Raw genomic sequence first — 19231 nt, 5'->3', positions numbered from 1 at the left:
ATTTTCTTCGGCTGAACTTTAGGTTTTTCTCCAAGCCTTTGAAATTCATCTTGAGCCCCTGGAGTGTGAACATTTTCAAAAACAGCTGCCAGGGAGCTTGGAAAAGTAGAAAAAGGAGTGACTGACCTTGCATCGTGGACAGGAGCAGGTGCGTCTTCTCCAAGGCGTGTGGCCGAAGCTATCGGAGTTCTTAAAGTTGAAGGGAGCTGGCCCACAGAAAGACTCCTTTTTAGCCGTGGCTTCCTTCCTGACATGTTTCAGCAGTTAATCACCGCTGCCTCGCTAGCACTAACTAACTGATAACAGCCGCAGAAACATGCATCTCTAAAACATAAATCAAACCATCCTCGATACCAAAATGTCAAGGTAAAAAACACCTTTGTAGAGGGCGAAGGACCGTGCTTCAGAGAATGCATGATATGCATGCAGGAAGGCAAGAAAAACACGACGCATAATCTTACTAAATACCTTTTACTAAATATATATTATACAGAGCTAGCTCACTACATCCTAACGTAACAGTCAGTAACAGCAAAGAGAATAAAACAATACAGATAAACACTCTGGGAACTTTTTCTAGACATGCGCACTAAACAGACTGAAACCATAACATAACTAGTCATATGGGATTCACTATGGTTACCAGATACGTTATCACAACAGGTGCAGAGAGCAGGGGAAAATGTACAGTTAGAAATGAACTTTCTGACGAACAAAAAAACAACGTGCAGTGACAGAATCTACGGGGCATTGCCAAGAGAAAGATGAGAGACATGAGACCAAACAATGCAGAAGAGCTGAAGGCCACTATTGAAGCATCCTGGTCTTCCATAACACCTCAGCAGTGCCACAGGCTGATAGCTTCCATGCCACGCCACGTTGAGGCAGTAATTGCTGCAAAAGGGGCCCAAACCAAGTACAGAGTACATATGCATGCTTATACTTTTCAGAGGTCCGATATTGTTCTATGTACACTCCTTGTTTTATTGAGTGCTTGTAATATTCTAATTTTCTGAGATTGTGGATTTGGGGTTTTCATGAGCTGTACGCCATAATCATCACAATTATGACAAATCACGGCTTGAACTATCTTGCTTTGCATGTAATGAGTCTATCTCATATATTAGTTTCCCCTTTTAAGTTGCATTACTGAAATAAATGAACTTTTGTACAATATTCTAATTTTTTGAGTTTCACCTGTATATTCAGAGTTCTTTCAAGCCTAGAACTTCTCATTAGAATTGTTAAAAGGTGACAGAGCAAAGGAAATTTGTAGTAGTTTTTAGTTAATATTTTGGGGTCAATTTTTGTACAATTCAGTACAGTACAAATACAGAATGTAGCATTCAAAAATAATGATTCCATGACCTATTTACCTGCATATATTCTGCAAGTTCAAAGTAAGCTCTTCCAATATGGCATAGCACCCAGCCTGTGTTGTAGTGATGAGAAGGCAAATGACTCAGTATATGAATGTCTTCTTTACAATTGTAAGAACACAAGGCTAAATATCCTTTCCCCATATCACGAAGAAGGGTCATCAAACCTTCTAAGAAAAAAATATAATAAATGCACAGGAGAACAAGGAGCTCAAGAAATACTTGCCTAAAACTGCCTGTATGCTACTGGTGATAGATGTGGCACATACTCTCAAGAAACCTAGATGAAATTCCAACAGTTTCAGTGAACACAGCACAACTGTTTTCTTCCAGTGAATACGGTGCTGAGTAAGACTAAAGAGATCTGATTCAAATCCAAAATTTGAGATATCACTTCATTTTACACACAAATATTTATTTATTTGGATTTATATACCGCCCCTCTCCGAAGGGACTCGGGGTGGTGTACAGGGCAATTAAAACACTATAAATAACACATAATGTATAAAAATTAAAATAGAATTAAATTAAATAGCCCTAAAAATAAACACATTCTAAAATTTAAAAAATTTTAAAATTTAAAAATCTAAAATCCCAGTCCCTCAGTCCAGGCCGGCAAGTTCAAATAGCCAAGTCTTCAGGTCGCGGCGAAACGAGCGAAGGTCGGGAGCCATCCGGAGCTCAACCGGAAGCTGATTCCAGAGGTCAGGCGCGCCCACAGAGAATGCTTTCCCCCTGGGGGCCACCAGTCGACATTCCCTGACCGACAGCACCGTGAGGAGGCCCTCTATGTGGGAGTGCACAGGGCGATGGGAAGTTGACGCCGGCAAAAGGTGCTCCCGTAAATAACCCGGACCCATGCCATTTAGGGCTTTATAGGTCATTCTCTGGATTATACCACATACCTGTAAAAATTTGTGATTATTGCCCACTGTTGTTGAATTCTCATTCAGTAAGACAATCTTAAGATTTTGAACATCATGGCAACTTAATTAGAACAAAAAATTTAGAGGCACTGGCACTATTTTAACTTGATTCCAAGAGGGATTTTCTCTTTCTTTCTTTTGAATTATGCACTACCACTGCCTTTTGTGTTGGCACAAGCTCAATGCTCTGAAGGAATTCTCAGAAACATTCTACACACCTGCTGCTGTTTTCTGTAATGTGAATGCCTGGATTTGTGGTGTTACCGAGGTAATCTTTCCTTCTGAAATGATGGATGAATCAAGTTTGGTGATTTCCAAACTGTCATTTATGTTTGGCTGTGTGATCCCTCCCTTACTGGTTTTACATTTTGTCTTTCGGTTTGCAATTTTTGGTGGAAACTTCATTTTTAACTTTTTACTATTCTCCTGTGAAAGAAGAACAAACATTTTAAAGAATTTTACCTGGCTGCCAAACAACAAAGTATACCATTCAAGGACAGAAATTTGCAAAGCAATCATTCAAGGATAGAAATTTAGAGGAACTCTGTTAAGATTTGGATGGGGAAACAGCAACCCTCAGCCCAATTTCACATGTCCTTTCATTTAATTTCATGTGGTATGGTACTGAAATGTGCAGTATATATAATTGCATTAACTCCACTCACTTTGGCTTTCATCTGATTATTTTTTTCCCAAAGCTTCATGATTTTTTATGAAATTAGAACCACAAAACTGGAGGGAATAAAATGGTCCATTTCCCTACCAGAAAAATGCTTTTTAGTTCACCAATGACCTGCCTCCCCACTACTTACTCCCTGACTGTGATGCGCCTGTATCAGATAGTAGCCAAAAACCCATATATAATAGGAATTCAAAGGCTTTAGAAAATCTGTCACATTTTAGAAATGGCTTTGAAGTAATACAGTATGTGATTTTATACAACATATATAATGGAATGGGACACCAGAACACACATTACCCACTTTCTATAGCAGTATTAACTAAGCCTAAAGAACAAAAATGCCCATGATATCTTCCAATACAGTTTTTAATACTATACTCCTGACACTCAATTCCACTCAAGAAAGCTGAACTAGAGCTGTTCTACTGTACACCAGCAATTATCATTTAGTATGCACTAAGTGGTTACACTGAAGTGAGGGAGGTCGATGGCTCAAAAGCAGAGGGGCATAATGGTACTGGAAAAAGTATCTTCAGAATGTTTGCAACTATAGCTTTGCTACACTTCATTGTGGATTTAATGGTTTTTGACATTATTTTTACTGGTGATTTCAATATGAAAGATGCTTTGAAAGGACTGTAGCTCTTAAATATTGTTAATTAAAATATGTCTAAAATGTGCAAATGTAATTTTTTAGAGCACTTCTCTACATGTGAAGTGAAGCATAATCTATAACACTATCATACAAAATGCTTGTAATGGGGTAAAAATAGTGATTTGTTTTACAGCAAAAACAAGGACTACAGGTAGTCTGCATCTTACAAAAGCTCATTTAGTGGCGGTTCAAAGTTACAACAACACTGAAAAAGTGACTTATGACAGTTTTTCACACAACCATTGCAGTATCCCCATGGTCACATGATCAAAATTCAGATGATTGGCAACTGACTCATATTTATGACAGTTGCGTCCCAGGGTCATGTGATCACCTTTTGCAACCTTTTGACTTGCAGTCAATGGGGAAGCCAGATTCACTTAACAACCATGTTACTAAACTGCAGTGATTCACTTTACAACTGTGGCAAGAAAGGTCGTAAAATGGGGCAAAATTCACTTAACTACTATCTTAGCAACAGAAATTTTGGGCTCATTTGTGGTCATAAGTTCAGGACTACCTGTATTAATTTTGTGACATAGGTTTTCACAGCCTAAGCATACTTCTCAATCTCAGCAACTTTAAGATGTGTGGATTTCAACTCCCATAATTCCTCAGTCAGGGAAGATTGAGGATTGCTGAGATTGAGAATTACTGGCCTAGAGTATGGGTGTCAAACTGCCGGCCTGTGGGTGTTGTGACTCAGGGCCAGCCTGTGGGTCCGACAGCCGGGTCCGATGTATCGGAGGACTCAGATGTGGGGGAGGAGGGAAACGAACCGGCTGATGATGATTTGGAGGCTTTGCAGAGTCCTCAGCCGGGGACCTCTTCTCAGCTGTGTGAGCCCGAGAGTGCGGAGGATGATGACCCACAGCTGGCCCTGTTCAAGGACGCCCGACGCAGGAGGCAGACGAGCAGGGACAAACAAAGAAAGACTATGGGACTCCTCGGGAGGAGGCACAGGGAGACCACGCCCTGAGCTCTCTATAAAAGAAGTGTTTGGGGAGGGGCTGGTTGCTGAAAGCAACTTTTCCGCTTGAGAAGACAAGCTCTTGTGTTTTTGTTAACTGCGTAATTAAATCTTGGCAGAAGCCTTTTAGCCTTGGACGCTTTCCAGACTCTTCTTTTAATTAGGGGTTGCGAGAAGAGGGCTGGTTCAGAACAGTGGGCCAGTTGCATCATACAGATGCCACGCCCACCCCAGCTCTGGCAATGCAAAAAAAAAAAAAAAGTCGGACATGTCACATGATGCAGCGAGTTTGACACCCATGGCATAGAGGAGGGCTTTTCAACCAGTGGTACGCGTTCCACCTGTGGTACATTGGCACCTGGCAGGTGGTATGCGACCATCCTAGATAAGTGGTAGTGGGGGAGGGGAATGAGCTGAACTGGTGGCAGCAACGCACAAGCCTGAGCGAGAGACGGCTGGAGCTGCAGGGCTGTCAGGGCTCAGCGGAAGCACCAGGATCAGCGCCGGGCTCCAGCTGATTGGCGCTTCTTCACGGCTCAGCAGAAGCACCAGGATCAGTGCCGCTTTCCAGTTGATTGGCACTTCTTCAAGGCTGTCAGGGCTCAGCAGAAGCACCAGGATCAGCGCCGGGCTCCTGCTGAGCCCCGAAGAAGCGCCAATCAGCTGGAGCCCGGTGCTGATCCTGGTGCTTCCGCTGAGCCCAGAAGAAGCGCTGATAAGCTGAAGCTTGGCACTGATCCTGGCGCGTCTGCTGAGCCTAGAAGAAGCGCCAATCAGCTGGAGCCCGGCGCTGATCCTGGTGCTTCCGCTGAGCCCAGAAGAAGCGCTGATCAGCTGGAGCTCAGCACTGATACTGGCGCGTCTGCTGAGCCCAGAAGAAGCACCGATCAGATGGAGCCCTGCCCCAACTCTGCAGAGGGCAGATCCCAATCATCCCCAGCCTGGGTCTTCTTGCTGCACCGTTGCAGACAAAGGGGGCCTCCGGTGAGGAGGAGGTGGAGGAAGAGGATTTAAGCAAGCTTAGCAACCGGAGTGGGGATCTCTCCTCCCGAAACAAACATGCTTTGTGGGTAACCTCCCAGCACAACAGAAGTGACCAAAACCTGCTGCATCCACCCAGCAGAGCAGGGGGGGAATAAAAACCAAACACACACACACACACAGCCAATCCTCAACAGACATGCTAACAACAACAAAAACCTCAGACAGGAGGAAAACCGCGGCCGGGCAGGCAGGCAGGTGTCTTGCTCAGCAGTGGCTTGGGGAGGGGAAGGGGGCAGCTCCCTGTCAATCAGGTTTGTTTTCCTTTCTTTGCCTTCCCCCCCCCCACCTCCCCTGCTTGTAGCTGCCTCTGAGCCCCTCATTTTTGGGAGTTAGCATTGCCAGCATCTCTTTCTCCTGAGCCCCTCGTGCTGGGTAACTGTTGCCACCCAAGAGTTTTTTTAAAGTTAGGGAATCTTTGGGGGATAGTCAACTAGCACCCCAACACCCCCCATGCCCCCACTTCAAGTGCAGACGCTGCACACACACCCCCTCCAAAGCCCCTGCAATCACCTATCAGCTTCTTTGAGTCAACCAGGAGAGAAGGGGATAGAACAGTGCAAAGATTTATGTCAGAGAAACAGGCACAAGTTTCCCATTAAAAGTATAGTATGTGGGTGTACAGATAGTCCTCAACCTACAACCACAATTGAGCCCAAAATTTATGTTGCTAAGTGAGAAATTTGTTAAATGAGTTTTGTTCCATTTTATGACTTTTCTTGCTACATTTGTTAAGTGAATCACTGCAGTTGTTAAATTAGTAACACGGTTGTTAAGTGAATCTGGCTTTCCCCATGGACTTCGCTTGTCAGAAGGTCGCACAAGGGGATCATATGTGACCCTGGGACACTGTGACCATCATAAATATGAATCAGTTGCCAAGCATCTGAATGTAAATCACAAGACCCTGGGGATGCTGCAACAGTCATAAGTATGAAAAATGGGCATAAGTCACTTTTTTCAGTGCCATTGTAACTTCAAATAGTCACTAAGCAAACTGTTATAAGTCAAGGACTACCTGTACTTTATCACTTTTTTCCTTTTTTTTGGTCATCAAGTTTTTGACACCTTGCTAGGCGACTGGTGGTACTTGGATATTGTTCTGTACCAGCCTGCTACTGGCCCTGCAGAAAAGGCAGGGACAACCCCTTTACAAATGGCAAGAGGCTGGAACTAAGCCTGCCAAATTTATTAACATAAAACAGAGCAAAACAAGACACGAACCATGAAACAGGAGCTATTCAAGCAGTTGCCTTCAGCAAACCAGCCCTCCCACGCATTCCCCTTTTATACAGTTCAGGGCGTGGCTTCTCTCTGCCTCCTTCTGAGGTGCCCCATTGCCTTCCTCTGTTTACTCCTGATTGACTGCCTCCTGCGTCGGGCGTCCTTGAACAGGGCCAGCTGTGGGTCATCTTCATCCACGCTGTCAGGCTCACACAGCTGGGTCTGCGTCGTGACCAGGTGGGAGGGGCCTGGCTGAGGGCTCTCATCAGCAAGCTCTCCAACCCCCTCAGCAAGCTCTTCAACACCCCCCTCCTCCTCCTCTGAGTCGTCCGACCCAACTGCCGAACCCACAGGCTGACCCTGAATCACTACACTTATTGCCATATCCTAAAAGTGGTACAATGGGTGAAAAGGTTGAAAAGCCCTGGCCTAGAGCATACTTGAAATAAATTCTGCTGAGAAAAGGTTGACACCATTATGAAGGTGTTAGTCCCGTTTTAATTACATTTGTAATCCCATTAAATATTTATGCTGCTGCTCATTCAGGGTCTGAATTTCCTGAAAAAGATTAATGGATAAGAGCTCAGTGCATCCAAAAATCAGCTATACCGTACGCAATTCCGATTTACCTTGGTTGTAGAGCTATCACTGGAGAACAAACGTGAACTTCTTCGAGGCAGTACAATAGGGGGAGCAGCAATAGTTGGGCTCAATACCTGAGGAGTTGTACTGGAAAGAGAAATCAAACTTCTTAACATAATTTATGGTAAGATAAAATAAGATAATCTTTATTGTCATTTTTTTCTGTGAGCACAATGGCACACATCAAAAATGAAATTTAGTTGCCCGCTCTCAAAGTGAAACACATACATGTCACACACCTAAAACATACTATAAACAACATATGTATAGACCCACACCCCTACATATACATAACAATAAAATATTAAATACTGTCCATCTTGAATATATAATGGAAGGAGGAAGCCTGAGAGTTCACAAGGTTAATGCTGTATGGAATGAAACTATGGCTGAATCTGGATGTTCTGCTACGGATACCATGAAGCCTCCTCCCAGAAGGTAACAAGGAAAACAGGTTGTGAAGAGGATGAGTAGTGTCCCAGATAATCTTACAGACCCTGTTCAAACAACGCTTCTGTGCTATGTCCTGGATGGGAGGGAGGGAACTGCCAATGATCTTTTCGGCCATCCTCACCACTCTCTGCACCGCCTTTCTGTCTGAAGCAGTGATGCTTCCAAACCAGACTGTGATGCTGTATGACAGGATGCTCTCAATCGTCCCCCTATAGAAAGTGGTCAGGACAGGGGAAGGAAGATGAGCTTTTCTCATGCGGTGCAGAAAGTGCAGGCGCTGCTGTGCCCGCTTCACCAGTTTCTCACTGTTGAGCAACCAAGCCAGCCTGCTTGTTAGCTGCACACCCAGGAATTTGATGCTGGTAACAATCTCCACAGGTGAATCATTAATGCACAGAGAAGTGTGGCTGTGCCTGCCTTTTATGAAATCGACAATGATCTCTTTGGTTTTTCCAGTATTTAAAACTAGGCTGTTTTCCTTACACCAGTTCACCAACCCCTCAACTTCCTTGCGGTAAGTTTCCACATTGTCATCATGAATAAGGCCCACTACTGTTGTATCATCTGCGAACTTCACAATATGGTTGGTGGCAAACCTAGCACAACAGTCATGGGTCAACAGGGTGAACAGCAGCGGACTTAGGACGCAGCCCTGAGGAGAACCTGTGCTCAAGGAAATGGTATTAGACATATTCATTCCAGCTTACACATATTGGGGCCTGTTGGTAAGAAAATCAAGAATCCAATTGCACAAAGGGGTGTTTAAGCCTAAAAGGCCCAGTTTGTCTACTAGAAGTGAGTTGCATGCCCAAGATGGCGGACGTGCTTGGCTGAGCTCCGTGGAGAGCTCCAGCTATTTCGGCGTCCTTGGAGTTTTTGGAGTCCGAAGGGTCTGCAGAGGTGTTTTTTCCTCTGTGCTGGGGTCTGGTGAGTCGAAAGATCAAGGAAGAGAGATGGTCGGCACCTTCGTTGGTGATGCAGTCCTCCGTTTCGAACTGTGAGCTCCAGCGATTTTTCAGAGGCCCTCTGTGGAGGCGGGAGGCGCCGCGGCTTGGAGGGCTCTGAGCAGCTGATCTTCGGAGCCGATAGAGCCGCGGCCTAGAGTGGCCTCTGGAACGCCGGAAACCCGTGAAATGGTGGATGAATTGGCTTTGCTTTGGAGCGGCGGGCAGAGAGTCGAGTGGGAGTGTTATGGATGTTTGTGGCTGTTTGGTGACTATCTGGAGGCTGTTTCGTGCCCGTTTTTGGCGAGGGGGACCTACGGCTGGGCATTGGACTTCTGGCGCTGTATGCTGTTGGTCGGATGGCACAGGTCAGCTCGCGTCGTCCGTGTTCTGTGGGCATTTGGACTTGAGCTACCTGTTTTGGATCCATCTGTTGTTCAGCCTTCCTCGCTTTCCTTGCTTTTGAGAAGATCCTCTGCAATTTTATGCAAGATGGCGGACGTGCTGGGCTGAGCTCTGTGAGCTCCAGCTGCTAGGCGTCCCTTAGAAGCCCCTCAGGGGTGCCTTTGGGCCCTCTGTGTTGGGGTTTAGGGTGGACAGGCAATGAGGCAGGCAATGAGGTAGGCAGCTAGGCTCTTACCATGCTGGTCGACCCGTCTTCTGGCTTGCTGTCTCTGTCCGTTTGCCTTTTGCTCGTCCCTGCTCGCGTTGGCTGTTCCTGGTGATGTCGTCTGTAGCGTCTCCGGGCCGTTCTCGGGCCGTTTGCGGCCGTTTGCAGCCGGCGCCGGCGTTTTCTCGTTGCTCTGGGCTGTCTCGGGCCGCTCTCGGCGGCGGCGTCTTCGAGCCGTTTTTGGCGGCGGAGGAGATGTCCGCAGGTCATCTTGGCGGCTGCGGCGATGTTTTCGGGCCGCTTTCGGGCCGCTTTTGGCGGCGGCGTCGGCGTCTTCGGGCCTTGCTCGGGCCGCTTCGGTGGTCGGCGGTGGAGTTTTTCGGGCCTTTGGCCCGTTTCGCCGGCGGCGACGACGTTCCTCTGACCCGTTTTTGGACCGATTGGCGGCAGCGGCGTCTTCGGCGACGGCGTCAGCGGCGTTGCAGCGGGTGGCGTTCTTTTTGGCAGCGGCAGCGGCTCTCGCAGCGGTTCCTGCAACGATGAGGTCCTCCGCTTCCCGGCTCCTCGTTCCCCCCCTTGAAGACCTGGGGCTCCCGTACTTTGGGAGGCCACGCTCTGGACAGCCCCAACTAGTGGACTGGGGGCCTATGGAGTTGCGGCCGGGAACGACGCCCAGAATGGCAGTGCGGCGAAGGAACTGTGGGGGCAACTGGAGTTGCCAGCCGGTACCAGACGGGAATTTACCATCTTGTGGCCTAGCTAGACTTCTTGCCCCGGATATATATCTGCCTGCTTATAAACTCTCTTGCCTGCCTTCCTCTCCCCATAGGACTCAGATGGGCCTGGGTACAAGCCACGGTGGGAGAGTGGCTTGGACTTACACCTGCAACCCCATAGAGGTGGGAGCTCTATGGGGTATGCCCTACCCAGAGTGCATTTTCTGGACCACCCCCGGGAACAGAGTTCCAACCCGTCGTGAGAGGATGGGGGGTGGCCTGTTTCTGGGGTTCACCCAGCTGAGTGGCAGTGAAGCTGGGTGATGGTCCAGATACTCACTTACCCTCTGACTTGATAATCCTTATTACATTATTATCTCCTGCAGTTATGCAACTAAATCTTCAGGCTTGGTTCATTCGTCTAGAAACAGCACGCCTCTTCCAATTTCTGGCCTCCTCCAGTGATACTGAAATTTGATCCACTCCTGTATCTTTCTCATCTGTCTGTATTATTCCTTCAGCACCTTGTAGATTCTCTCTGTATCATTGAGACTCTCTCTCACCTTTTTTCTTTGTAGATTCCAAAAATGGTATGGGGGCTGCTTTTAAAACATTACTGTAGAAATCGCGTGCCTGAATCACCGTAGTAAAACAATGCCTCGTACCTTCATAGGTCACCACCATACCCACTGGTATCTGCCATCTAAACTTGATATCACGTCGTCTCAATTCTTGTGTCAATAAAGCAAATTCCTTCCTTTTTCTTAAAATTCTTGAAGGGATCTCTTTTAAAATCAGAACTTTTTGCTCAGCAATTACAAAATCAATATTGTAGGAGGCCTGGATAACTTCATTTCTAATCATTCTCTTTGTAAAATAAACCACCACATCTCTGGGTAATTTCCTTTGTCTTGCAATCCAAGAATTAACACGAAAAATTTTATCTATATCTTCCATTATTTCTTTTTTTTTAATTGAAAAGTTTTAAAATACATTTTATCTTTAACAATCCCCCCCTCCCCCTCCCCTACCTATCCCTCCCTACCACTCCCCCCCCTTTCCCCCCTCCCCCCCCCCGACTTCCCAGAGCTAAGTACAGGGTATAAAAACAAAACAAAAAAAAAACAATCATAAACATCCATTTGCTACCAATAATAAATTCATAAATCTATCACTCTCTAGCTCATATAAGATAACTACAAGCAATACTAATATTTCATATAGAAAAAAAAAGAAAATAGAAAGGAAGACTTATTCAAATGCTAAATGAAACTTTTTAGTCCCATATTTGTTCTGGATATATTCAATCCATTTTTTCCACTCCATAATATAACGTTCTTGCGAATGATCTTTCAAATAAGCCGAGATCTTTGCCATTTCTGCCAGGTCAGAAACCTTTAAAGTCCATTCTTCTATAGTCGGCAGTTCCTCCTTCTTCCAATATTGACCTATTAAAAGTCTTGCTGCTGTGATTAAATTCAACATCAACTTAGTGTCCACAACAGTAGCATCTGTAATTATACCCAACAAAAAGAATTGCGTTCCATTATTTCATCTGCTGGTTGTCTCAGCACCCCTTCCAAAGCCTCAGAAACCATTTTCTTCAAATTTTCCTTAGGATTTTCTTTTAGGCCTCTAATCCTTAAAGCAAACTCCATCTGATAATACTGTGTCGAGATCAAATCATAATCAATTTTCTCTACCACATTTTCAGTTTCTGTCATTTTTGCTTCCAGTCTAATATCATTTTGACTGAGATCTTCCACTCTTTCATCCAAATTCTCAATACATATAGCCATGCCTTGCAATGCAGATAAAATGTCTGCTCTCAGTTCTGTTAATTTCTCTGTAATCTTTTCATCCATAACCTTAGCTAGTTTTTCTGTTAGCTTCTCCTCCAACTTTTTGTCCATTATCTCAGCAAATTGTTGCATTTGCTTTTCCATAGTCTCTTGCAGCACATTCTGCAAATCTTTTACTGTAAGAGCTGATGCAGATACGGATGCAGGGGACAATAAAGTTTTCAACGAAGACTGCTGCACCAGAGCAGGAACTTTAGAAGATATAGCCGCCATTTTCACCCACTATTGTTAGCTACGCACTTCCACTTACGAGCTCAGCAAAGTCCATTGAGTTAAAGATCAAAACACCATCTTCACCAAAATCTCCTGCATCGCTCTGCCTGCGTCCTCGTTCTCAAAAGTTCTTCCTTGCTAGCAGGGATGCTTGCAAACGCCCTGTTCTGCTCCCAAAAACCCGGAGCAGAGGCGCCTTGCAGTCCGGAGCATGCCCAGGCTTCAGGGGGGCTCAATCCTTCAGCCGCCAAAACTTTAAGTTCTGGCGGCCCCGGAGAGCTCTACCCCTACCTGGGCGCTCACCCCCTCCTCTTCTCCCGAGGAGGGGGCTTCCGAGCCGCGAAGGGCCCGATTATTGGGACCCTGAGAGATGGCTGGGCAGGGGCAGGGGCCTCCAGTATAAATTTAATAAGAGGCCCCTGGTGGATGCTTCCGGTGGCGGCGCGGCGCCGAAGACAGCCTTCCCGGGCTGCCCGCGGCTCAGCTGTTTGTTTTTTCGCCCGAAACAGCGCCGATCAGCTGTTCGGGTGAAATTGAAGCCCCCTCCTCGGGAGAAGAGGAGGGGTGAGGCCCCAGGTAGGGGTAGAGTTCTCCGGGGCCGCCTGAGCTTGGAGCTTGGGCGGCTGAAGGATTGAACTCCCCCGAAGCCTGGGTTGCTCCCAGCTGGCCGGCGTCTCTGCTCCGAACTTCTTGGAGCAGAGCCAGGCGTCTGCGAACCATCCCTGCCTGAAGAAAGGACTATGATTTAAAGGAGCAGGCAGAGCGGTACAAGAGGCAAAGGTGAAGAGGATTATTTTACTATACTCTCTAGCTTGTTGGACTTTTTAAACTTTAAGTGAAAGTGCGTCATAATTGAGGACTAAAAGATGGCGGCGAAACCTCCCCCTAAAACTCTTCGGAGCGGTGGATCCTCGCCGGTGCAACAATCATCACTACAGGCGTTGCACCCTCCTGAAGCGCTGACATCGAAGGACTTACGAGATGCTCTGGATAAACTTTTGGAATCAATCAATCAATCAATGGGTGATAAATTTGCACAGATGGAGGAGAAATTGGAGAAATTGGAGGAGAGAATGGAAGAGAGGATGGAACAGAAGTTCAGCGTGATGAAGGTAGACATTTTGTCTTCAGTGCATAAAGTGGCGGAATGTGTGGAAGAATTAGATGAAAAAATGGATGATGTGGCTCAAAGGAATGCTATATTAGAAGTAAAAGCACGGGAGAATGAAAATGCAAGAGACAAAGTGGAAAGGGAGTTAAGCCTAGCCCAATATTACCAGATGCAGTTTGCTGTCAGAATCAGAGGTTTAAAAGAGAATATTAAAGAAGATTTAAAGCAGCTGATTTCTGAGGCTCTTGAAGTGGTATTAAACCAGCCAGCATCTGAAATAAGAGCAGCTATGGATAAAGTGTTTCGGGTGAATTCATGGATTGCCAGACAGAGAAAGTTGCCTAGAGATGTGGTGGTTTATTTTGCAAAAAGAGAGATTAGAGATCAAGTTATACAAGCTGCCTATGATGCTAAAGTGGTGATTGCTGAACAAGAAGTCTTGGTTTTAAAAGAAATTCCTCCAAGGATTTTAAGGGGAAGGAAGGACTATACATTTCTCGTGCATGAGCTTAAGCAAAGAGATATAAGGTTCAGATGGGAGATTCCAGATGGGCTGATGGTGATGCATGAAGGTAAAAGGTATCGGCTGATTACTGTGAAGCAAGCGCGTGATTTCTACAATAATGTCTTAAAAGCAACCCCATTAACACTTCTGGAAGCTGGAAAGGGATCTGGAGAAGGAGAACATCAAGAGGATGAAACAGAGGAAAGTGGTGCTGGAGGAGATCAAGCTACAACTTCTTTGGATGATCCTAGAGAGCAAAGAGTAACGCGTGCTGCTTTAAAACGAGCAAAGAAAATAAAAGAACAAGATCAGCAAAAGTCTTCAGATTCTTCACAACGTACATATAGTCAAGCTGTGGGAGGAGCACGGCCTAAAGAAGTTAGTCCTATCAAAGCTGTGGTCCAAGAGCTTTTGGAGGATATGCATGGCAACTAAATTTCTAACCTGGAATGTTAATGGACTAAATTCACCGCAGAAGAGGAAGAAAGTTTTTCAATATTTAAAACAATTTAAGATAGATGTTATATGTTTGCAAGAAACGCATATTAGAGTTTTGGATCAAAAGCATTTATTGAACTCGAGACTGGGTACGCAATTTGTTGCCTCTGCAGAGAATAAGAAAAATGGAGTGGTTGTTTATGTTAAAAGTGCCTTAACAGCAGACTTAATTGAAGCAGATAAGCATGGAAGATATGTTATGATTGAGCTGTTGTTAGAAGGTAAAAAGACGCTTCTAGTTGGATTATATGCACCTAACCAACAACAAGCTGATTTTTTTAGCTTACTCCACACAAAGCTTACCCAGTTGGATTATAAATCTTTTATTTTTATGGGAGACTGGAATGGTGTTTTGGATGTACAGTTGGACAAGGCTGGAGCTTTTAAGCGCATTCCAAGTCATGCTAGACTGCCTAAATCTTTTTTTGAAATGAAGGATGACCTGGAATTGCGAGATATTTGGCGTGAGAGACACTTGCAGGAGAAGGATTATACTTTTTATTCTGACAGACACCAATCTTTTTCGAGGATTGATTTTATTTTGTTGACTAATGATTTTTTTTGAGAACTAAAAAGGTGAAGATTTGTGCAAGAACTATTTCTGACCACAGTCCAGTTTGGTTGGAGATTGATAAGGAGAAAAGAGATAGGCGCTCGTGGCGCGTAAATGAGAATTTGTTTAGAAATCAGAGAAATGTGGAAGAATGCAAACAGCGGATGAAGGATTTTTTTGAGGTTAATATGAATAAGGGTACCTCTATGGACATGGTTTGGGATGCTAGCAAGGCCTATATGAGAGGGGTGTTGATATATATGAATAATAGACATAGACGTGTAGTGGAAACTAGAAGGAAAGAACTGGAGAATGAAATAAAGGAAAAAGAAAAGGCTTTGATTTTGAATCCAGAGGATGTGAAGATCAAGGAGGCTATTAGATTGCTAAGAGGACAATTTGATAAATTAATGGCAGATCAAGTGGCAACCAATCTGCGGTTTGCTAGGCACAATACTTTTTGCAATGCTAATAAACCAGGCAGATGGTTAGCTTATAGACTGAGGAAAAAACAAAGGGCCTCTAATATAGATAAGATTGAGTATAAAGGAAGGGTTGTGTTTCAACAGAATCTTATTAAGGATGCTTTTGTGGATTTTTATTCGAAATTATATACTAAAGAGGAAATTAATGTAAAAGATATTGATATATACTTGGAGAATGCTAGCATCCCGGTTCTTACGCAAGTACAAAAAGAGGGGATTAATCAACTGATTACAGAAGAAGAAATTCTTACAGCAATTAAGGAACTGAAGGTGGATAAAGCGCCAGGCACGGATGGCTTGACTGCGGCCTATTATAAAAATTTACAATTTGAGATGATAAAGCCGTTAAAGGAACTGTTTCAGACAATTCAGAGGGGGGGAAAGGTGCCACCGTCTTGGAGAACAGCTTTTATCTCTTTGATTCCGAAGGAAGACCAGGATGCTACTCAAGTTAAAAATTACAGACCGATATCGCTTTTAAATACAGATTATAAGATATTTGCTAAGGTTTTGGCTAATAGACTGATGAGGGTTCTGCAACAGGTGATTCATGGGGATCAAACGGGGTTTATTAGTGGTAGGCAAATGAAAAATAATGTGAGACATATAGTTGATGTGTTAGAGTTTTTGGAAAGGCACAACCAGATCTCTGCAGCGCTAATCTTTTTAGATGCTGAAAAGGCCTTTGATCAATTGAATTGGCAATTTTTGTTGAAAGTTTTAGATAAAATGGATTTTGGGGAAAATTTTTTACAGCCGATTAGGGCATTATATCAAAAACAAACTGCCCGAATCATAGTTAACAATAGCCTGACAGCAGCATGTAATATTGAGAAGGGCACAAGGCAAGGGTGTCCGTTATCGCCCTTGTTATTTGTGTTAACATTAGAGATACTATTGGTTAAGATTCGGAACTCGGAAAAAATTAAGGGGATACAAGTTGGAGATCAGGACTATAGATTGAGAGCATTTGCAGATGATCTGGTTGTTACAGTGACCCAGCCAGAGAACTCTGTTGTGGACCTGATGGAGATAATAACACAATATGGGAAGGTTTCTGGATTTAAAGTAAATACACAGAAAACTAAAATTTTGGCTAGAAATATGACAGTTTCACAGAAGGCTCTCTTAGAAGGATTAACTGGATTTGAGATTGTTAAAAGGGTTAAATATCTGGGGGTGATTTTGTCGCCCTCTAATACAAAGCTATATAAAAATAATTATGAAAAACTATGGGGGAAAATTCAAAAAGAATTGGAGAGTTGGCAAAAATTGCAATTGTCTTTGTTGGGACGGATTGCAGCAGTGAAAATGAATGTCCTGCCCAAATTTTTATTTTTGTTTCAAATGATACCGATTCTTAAGAAAGATTCTAACTTGGAGGAATGGCAGCGTGGTATCAATAAATTTGTGTGGGCAGGGAAAAAGCCACGAGTTAAACTTAAGATTATGCAGGATACTCGTGAGAGAGGTGGCCTTAAATTGCCTAATTTTAAATTATATTATGAAGCTGCTGCATTAGTAGGAATAAGCGATTGGATTAATTTGACGCAATTGAGGTTATTAAATCTTGAGGGCCATGATTTGTTGTTTGGCTGGCATGCATATTTGTTGTATGATAAGAAGGTAGATACTGTGTTTAGGATGCATATTTTAAGACAGGCATTGCTGAGAGTTTGGAAGAAGTATAGACATAAGCTAAGTAGCAAGATACCATTGTGGGCAATTCCAAAACACGCAATAGAAAATATACATGCTGGTTTCAAACATGATGTGACTACGTACAAGGAAATTTTAAGCCTGGAAAGGAATGTTTGGTGTTTGAAATCATATAGCCTCTTGCGAGAAGAGAAGGTTGTTCAAACTTGGTTTCAATATATCCAATTACGGGCCAGGTGGAAAGAAGACCAGAAAAATGGATTTACAATGACTGATGAAAATTTGATAAAGCAGATTAGAAATCAGGGATCAGCACATATTAAACGGATATATCTTGCATTGATAGAGATTGACTCGGAAACAGAGCTTCTTAAGGATTGCATGATAAAATGGGCCCAAAATATCCAGGAAGTTATTACAATGGACATGTGGGAAAAGATTTGGGTGAGGAACGTAAAATTTACTCAAGCTCAAAATCTAAGAGAGAACTTTTACAAAATGTTTTATAGATGGCATCTAGATCCTAAAAAGCTTGCAAGTATGTATCCGAATTATCAGCCTAAATGTTGGAGGTGTGGTGATGAAGATGCAACATATTTTCACATATGGTGGACATGCAAGAAGGTTAAGGCTTTTTGGATAAAAGTCTGGTGGAATATGCAGAAGATTTTTAAACAGAGGATAAAGTTTTGTCCGCAACTTTTTTTGTTGGGAATAATTGCAGACGCTACAGTTGTGGACACCAAGCTGATGTTGAACTTAATTACGGCGGCAAGACTTTTGATAGGCCAATATTGGAAGAAAGAGGAACTGCCGACCATAGAAGAGTGGACTTTAAAGGTTTCCGACCTGGCAGAGATGGCGAAGATTTCGGCCTATTTGAAAGACCATTCGCAAGAACGTTATATTATGGAATGGAGAAAATGGATTGAGTTTATCCAGAACAAGTATAGGGTTAAGAAGTTTTATGTAGCATTCGAATAAGTCTTCTTTCGTTTTTTTTTTCTTTTTTTATTCTAGTTTTTTATATATATTTAATATTGTTAAGGTGTGTCTTATCCTATATAAGCTAGAGAGTGATGGATTTTAGAATTTATAGTTGTTAGTATATGGTTGTTTATGATTGCCTTTTTATATATATATACCTTGTATTTAGCTCTGGGAAGTCGGGGGGGAGGGGGGGGTGGAGGGAGGGGGGGAGGGAGGGAGGTTGGGGGGAGGTAGGGGGGGAGCAGGGAGGGGGAAGGGGGGTTTTTTAAAGGAAAACTGTATTTTAAAACTTTTCAATAAAAAAAAAAATAAGAGGCCCCTGGTTAAATTTTTAGTAAAATTTTTTGTGGGGTTAGGGAGGGGGGTGGGAGTGGGTTGTGGTTGTTCGGCTAAGGGTGGTGGTCCAGCAACCGTTGCTCAGGCCAGGTCCGTGACTGATCGCATGGGGGGAGAGCGGGGTGTGGTTGCCTCCGGGGCTCGGGAGCGGGTCGTGGGACTACCGATTCCCACTACGTTGGGGAATGGCAGCAGGTGTATGAACAGAGGGCCGCATCAATACCGGGAGGGTCATCTCCGCTACTTACAAGCGGTGAGGCGCTCCGACCCTCTGTTTCTTCCCCGAGGTCCCGGGAGCGAGGATGTGCAGCCTCCTGAGCTCCGGCTGGTGTACCTGAATGCCAGGTCCGTTGTTAATAAGGCTCCCCTTGTCCGGGATCTAGTTGAGGGTGAGCATGCGGACCTGGCTTGCATCACGGAGACTTGGTTTGGCCCAGAGGGTGGTGTTCCTTTGATTGATCTTTGCCCACCAGGTTTCCGGGTGCTACACCAGCCTCGGGCTCATGGTAGGGGCGGGGGAGTGGCGGTAGTTATCAGGGAGACCTTATGTCCGCGGGAGACCACCGTTCCCCAGATAGTTGAGTGTGAGTCTCTCTTTTTGAGATGTGGTCCTGGGGCGCAGTTGGGCTTGCCGCTGGTGTACCTTTCGCCTAGTCGCGCAGCGGCAGCCCTGCCTGAGCTACTCGATGTCCTCTTGGGGTTGGTGATTGAGTTCCCCAAACTTATAGTTTTGGGTGACTTCAATCTACCATCCCTAGGAGGATCATCTCAGTTAGC

General features: G+C 44.4%; 1 protein-coding gene across 1 annotated transcript in view; it reads right to left on the bottom strand.

Annotated features, from left to right (window-relative positions):
• LOC308676249 (cell division cycle protein 27 homolog) overlaps window positions 1-19231 on the bottom strand; it is a gene marked incomplete at both ends in the record, with an annotated part of 185951 nt that overhangs the window by 53509 nt on the left and 113211 nt on the right. The window contains 3 exon segments of the mRNA XM_081342064.1: window positions 1377-1549; window positions 2524-2731; window positions 7507-7606. Of these exon segments, the coding sequence (XP_081198190.1) occupies window positions 1377-1549; window positions 2524-2731; window positions 7507-7606 (481 nt within the window).

The sequence above is a fragment of the Vipera berus genome (assembly GCF_964194415.1).
Source record: "Vipera berus genome assembly, chromosome: W".
NCBI lineage: Eukaryota > Metazoa > Chordata > Lepidosauria > Squamata > Viperidae > Vipera > Vipera berus.
This window is presented reverse-complemented; position numbering and strand designations above follow the sequence as displayed.